This window comes from Protomyctophum bolini (assembly GCF_963924005.1).
Source record: "Protomyctophum bolini genome assembly, chromosome: 14".
In the NCBI taxonomy this organism is placed as follows: domain Eukaryota; kingdom Metazoa; phylum Chordata; class Actinopteri; order Myctophiformes; family Myctophidae; genus Protomyctophum; species Protomyctophum bolini.
The window spans coordinates 8,623,439-8,629,438 of record NC_137875.1 but is presented as its reverse complement, the minus strand read 5'-3'; the positions used below and the strand labels follow the sequence as shown (position 1 = coordinate 8,629,438).

The 6,000-nt window shown below is 49.1% G+C and overlaps 1 protein-coding gene across 1 annotated transcript in view; it reads left to right on the top strand.

Annotated features, from left to right (window-relative positions):
* slit1a (slit homolog 1a) overlaps positions 1–6,000 on the top strand; it is a 150,789-nt gene that overhangs the window by 103,175 nt on the left and 41,614 nt on the right. The window contains 6 exon segments of the mRNA XM_080782139.1: positions 3,508–3,579; positions 5,171–5,198; positions 5,200–5,217; positions 5,219–5,233; positions 5,235–5,303; positions 5,305–5,318. Of these exon segments, the coding sequence (XP_080638265.1) occupies positions 3,508–3,579; positions 5,171–5,198; positions 5,200–5,217; positions 5,219–5,233; positions 5,235–5,303; positions 5,305–5,318 (216 nt within the window).

Sequence of the window (6,000 nt, the reverse complement as noted above, 5' to 3'; positions counted from 1 at the left end):
GGCTCATTCTATTTGTGAGTTATCTGGATGAACCGGTGTCCCAGCAGCCTGTCTGTGCTGTCTGTTGTGCAGGGAGCCGAGCGCCGCTTTTAGAAACAACAAGAATGTGTGGCTTCATGTCCGACCTGACCCTCCCTGGTTCCTGTTAGTTCAGCTGGCCGCGCGTTCCCCGGTAGCGGCGGGCTACCCCGCCCGCGGACCACTTTTCTTTTTCTCTTCTTTTCTTCTCCTTTTTGGTTGACAGGGCCAAAGAACATCCCTGACGGATTCACAGGCGGTCTCTCGGTATTCGCAGAAGTACATCTGAAAGAAATCAAGTGATACTTTTTTGATGTCACACTAGGGTTGCCAACTATAGGCTCAGTGCCTATGACTGTAGTCCCTGGGTTTCCATAGACACAGTGTCTATGACTGTAGTCCCCAGGTCTCCATAGACACAGTGTCTATGACTGTAGTCCCTAGGTCTCCATAGACACAGTGTCTATGACTGTAGTCCCCAGGTTTCCATAGACACAGTGTCTATGACTGTAGTCCCCAGGTTTCCATAGACTCAGTGTCTATGACTGTAGTCCCAGGTTTCCATAGACTCAGTGTCTATGACTGTAGTCCCCAGGTTTCCATAGACTCAGTGTCTATGACTGTAGTCCCTAGGTCTCCATAGACACAGTGTCTCTGACTGTAGTCCCTAGGTCTCCATAGACACAGTGTCTCTGACTGTAGTCCCTAGGTCTCCATAGACACAGTGTCTATGACTGTATAGTCCCCGGGGTTTCCAGAAGATTGGCATACATACAACACCAGTTGGTTGTCAACCTTTCCTGGATCTGGGCCAACTTGAACGTGGTCAAGATAGGTCTCAGAGCACGTTGATTTTAATTAATCAATCAGTCGATTGAGCTCCGTAGCACAAAGTGTGTGTCTGTGTCTCACCGCTGTTTGATCAGCTACGGTGTTGTTCACTTCTCTCACTCTGTGCTTCTGTTGCAGCAGTGTACTTACTACTTACACTGCTGTTACCCTCCGGCACGCAACTGAGGAGGCACAAGACTTACATACTTACAGCTCCTGTATGTCAGTACACACATCTAGCCTATGTTGTCTCTGTCAGGTGGAAACCCGCCCCCCCACCCCTCCCCTCCCCTTCCCCCCGCTGCCCCAGCAAATGCCAAAAGGCTTCCATTCTCTCAGTAACCTTGGGCCTGGTTTTGGTACGACCTACACGTCAACCCATGTCCTCTTACACAAGATTGCCCAGGCTCTGACAGCCTGGACAACAACAACAACAACAACCACACACGCACGCACACATACGTACACACACACACACACACACACACACACACACACACACACACACACACACACACACACACACACACACACACACACGGTAGACACGGTATTTGGCTGTACAGAAAGTGCACCAAATGCACATTTTTGGCCGCTTCCCTTGCGTTTTGGATTCCAGGAAACCTCAGTCCTCTGGCCAGGAAGACGGAACGGGGTCCTTTGGTTCTGAACGTTATAGTTACCCCCACATGAGAACATCACTGCTCCCTCCATCACCACACCACGCTTTACTCCCCTCCCTCACCACACCACGCTTTACTCCCCTCCCTCACCACACCACGCTTTACTCCCCTCCATCACCACACCACGCTTTACTCCCCTCCCTCACCACACCACACCACGCTTTACTCCCCTCCCTCACCACACCACGCTTTACTCCCCTCCCTCACCACACACGCTTTACTCCCCTCCCTCACCACACCACGCTTTACTCCCCTCCATCACCCATCACCACACCACGCTTTACTCCCCTCCCTCACCACACCACGCTTTACTCCCCTCCCTTCACCACACCACGCTTTACTACCCTCCATCACCACACCACGCTTTACTCCCCTCCATCACCACACCACGCTTTACTCCCCTCCCTCACCACAACCACGCTTTACTCCCCTCCCTCACCACACCACGCTTTACTCCCCTCCCTCACCACACCACGCTTTACTCCCCTCCTCACCACACCACGCTTTCCCTTTTAAGGTATCCCCGTCCGCCCGAGTTCAGTCCGCACGCTCCATTTAACTCCACTCCTCTCTTTCTCTCTCTCTCTCTCTCTCTCTCTCTCTCTCTCTCTCTCTCTCTCTCTCTCTCTCTCTCTCTCTCTCTTCTCTATCTCTCTCTGTCTCGCCGCCAATCTGTGCATCTCTCTTCTCTTCTGGCCCAAGTTCTATCCTCCTCTTCCTCTCTCTTCGTCTCTCTCTCTCTCTCCGTCTATCTGTCGGCCCATCTCGTTCTCTCGTTCTCCACCCCCCCCCCCCACCTCCACCCCCCGTCGCTTTCTAATCCGTTGGCTCGCTCATGCATATGCAGACAGACACACATGCAACATGCACACACAACACTGTGCACGTATCGTATAGACACACATGCAACATGCACACACAACACTGTGCACGTATCGTATAGACACACATGCAACATGCACACACAACACCGTGCACGTATCGTATAGACACACACATGCGCGTATGAACGTAGGCCAGGTCTACGCATAGCGATGCATGATGCAGCTCTGGTGGTTTCAGCCTGTGGACACACACACACACACACAGTATAAGGCCTGTCTGGGGATCCCATTAATGACGTACCTCACTGACTGGACACCAGCCTTCCACCTCATTAATACATAGGCGCACACACACATGCACACGCACGCACGCGCACACACACACACACACACACACACACACACACACACACACACACACACACACACACACACACACACACACGCACATATGTACACACACAAGATATTAGACAGGGCAGGCCGATATAGGCCACAAGTAACACAAGTAAATGTTTTGATTGGCTACCAGTCGGTGAGTCCTGCTTGGTTTCAACGGAGGCCCTTAAGGGACATTGCCGTGGAGAGAGAGAGAGAGAGAGAGAGAGAGAGAGAGAGAGAGAGAGAGAGAGAGAGAGAGAGGGGGGGAGAGAGAGAGAGAGAGAGAGAGAGAGAAAGAGGGAGAGAGGGGGGGGGGGGGGGTTGGCTGAAACACGTCTTCCATCCACTCACACTACATTATGCCTCACAGGCTGCCCGGGAGAGCGTCTAGACTTCATTTGCGTGTGTGTGTGTGTGGTGGGGGGGGGGGGGGGGTTTGTTAAAAAAAAATGTGTTTATATTGTGTCATGATTTGTCACCATCCGAGTTGTCTTTGTCCAAGGCTTACAGGTCTTTAAATAGTCTTTAAATAAATACTGTTCTGAAACGTCTATGGGAAAAATGAATGGAAAATTATCTTCCGGGCCGCTCGCCGTCATGAATGGGGGCGGGACTGCGACGCTCTATTAGTATAGTGCATTCATTGGATAACATACTGGTAGCTACTGTAACGCTGAATGATGATGAAGTGAGTTTACACTTGGAGTCAAAGCTAAAACCTGCTTCTGTGAAAGAAGACTCATGGGTTGTTGTCTTTTTCATCCACACAGAGACCTGAGCAACAACCAGATCTCAGAGATAGCTCCTGATGCCTTCCTGGGCCTGCGTTCCCTCAACTCTCTGTAAGTAATGTGACATGACTGACTGAATGGCTGGCTGGCTGGCTGCTGGCTGGCTGGCTGGCTGGCTGGCTGACTGACTGACTGACTGACTGACTGACTGACTGACTGACTGACTGACTGGCTGGCTGGCTGGCTGGCATTACAAACAGGTTAAAGAAAAGTATAGCGGTGAATACATTGTTCTTAAGTTGCAATTTGAATTGACAAGGAAAGGGGAAAAAAACACGTATTTCACACAAGTAGGTAAATCCACCTCAGGTCAAATAATAAAATAAAGTGTTAAACTAAGTGAAGCTGTGCTGTGGTTTCCAGTGTAATAACGTGTTAAACTAAGTGAAGCTGTGCTGTTGTCTCCAGTGTAATAACGTGTTAAACTAAGTGAAGCTGTGCTGTGGTTTCCAGTGTAATAACGTGTTAAACTAAGTGTAGCTGTGCTGTGGTTTCCAGTGTAATAACGTGTTAAACTAAGTGTAGCTGTGCTGTTGTCTCCAGTGTAATAACGTGTTAAACTAAGTGTAGCTGTGCTGTGGTTTCCAGTGTAATAACGTGTTAAACTAAGTGTAGCTGTGCTGTGGTTTCCAGTGTAATAACGTGTTAAACTAAGTGAAGCTGTGCCTGTGGTTTCCAGTGTAATAACGTGTTAAACTAAGTGAAGCTGTGCTGTGGTTTCCAGTGTAATAACGTGTTAAACTAAGTGAAGCTGTGCTGTGGTTTCCAGTGTAATAACGTGTTAAACTAAGTGTAGCTGTGCTGTGGTTTCCAGTGTAATAACGTGTTAAACTAAGTGAAGCTGTGCTGTGGTTTCCAGTGTAATAACGTGTTAAACTAAGTGAAGCTGTGCTGTGGTTTCCAGTGTAATAACGTGTTAAACTAAGTGTAGCTGTGCTGTGGTTTCCAGTGTAATAACGTGTTAAACTAAGTGTAGCTGTGCTGTGGTTTCCAGTGTAATAACGTGTTAAACTAAGTGAAGCTGTGCTGTGGTTTCCAGTGTAATAACGTGTTAAACTAAGTGTAGCTGTGCTGTGGTTTCCAGTGTAATAACGTGTTAAACTAAGTGTAGCTGTGCTGTGGTTCCAGTGTAATAACGTGTTAAACTAAGTGAAGCTGTGCTGTGGTTTCCAGTGTAATAACGTGTTAAACTAAGTGTAGCTGTGCTGTGGTTTCCAGTGTAATAACGTGTTAAACTAAGTGAAGCTGTGCTGTGGTTTCCAGTGTGCTGTGCAACTACTGTAAGTCACCACACACCGCATGCACCCACACACACACACCACACAACACACACACCTCACACACACCCACACACACACACACACAAGGCACGCTGTGACCTTCTGACAAAGTAGAATGTATAGCCTTGTAGAAGTTTGTGGAAGGAATGCATAATGCATGAGTGCATAAAGAGCGCTCTTACAACCCCCCCTCTATCTACCTCCTTCACATCTTCCTCCCTTCTCTCCTTCCTTTTCCTTCGCTCCTGTTCTCCACATTCCCCTCCATCCTTCTTTCCACTCTGTGGCCTTTTCTTATACCCTTCCCCCCCCCCCCACTCTCCATCTCTCTCTCTCTCTCTCTCCTCTCTCTCTGCTCCCAGGTTGCTGAATGCCAATAAGATCCACTGCGGTGCGGGCCAACACCTTCCCAGGACCTTCAGAACCCTCTCTCTTCTGTCGCTGTACGACAACAAGATCCAGACCCTCGCCAAGGGCACCTTCACCTCCCTGAGGGGCCATACAGACCCTGTGAGTAACGTGTGCTTTCCATCGATCGATTGATTGAATACTTTAATAACAAGATTGTTAACAGTGCAGTCAAAGGTCATGCTACACACAAAAAGCCCCCAGGGGAATTAAAAAACGACTTCAAAAGTAGCAGTATCTTCAAGGGGGGGTTCTATGGTATGGCATGAGGCTCTGACACATTCTGAGCTGTCGCCGTAAAACATGCGCGGGACACATCGGTGGTTGTTTACCCTGGTTGTTTTCCTGTGTCTAATGACACAGGAATGGCAGCGAGGGGGGCCACACAAAATCTGTCATCTTCACAGACACAATGCGCGGCCCCTATTCTTTAGCGGCTATAGTTCTGGAAACTGGAAAGAGAAGTGACTCGCCCTCCTCAGCAGTGAATCCCGTTATCTAACGTGAATGCCTGTTGCTCTCCGTCATCGTGGTAAACGCAGCCCACGACCACGCCGGCCAGTATCATTTAACACGTATCAATACAGGCCTCACACTGTGGCATCCACCCAGACCGCACCGCAGCGCAGCAGAGGTATAAGTCACTCTGCATGTCCAGAACCGTCTGTTTTGGTATGTCGTTGCTGTCGAGTACAAACCTGAAACCTCTTATCTCCGTATTCGGACTTTATTTTTGTTGTTGTTGTTTTGTTCGCCAATTAACGGGCGTACTCACAACGAAAGC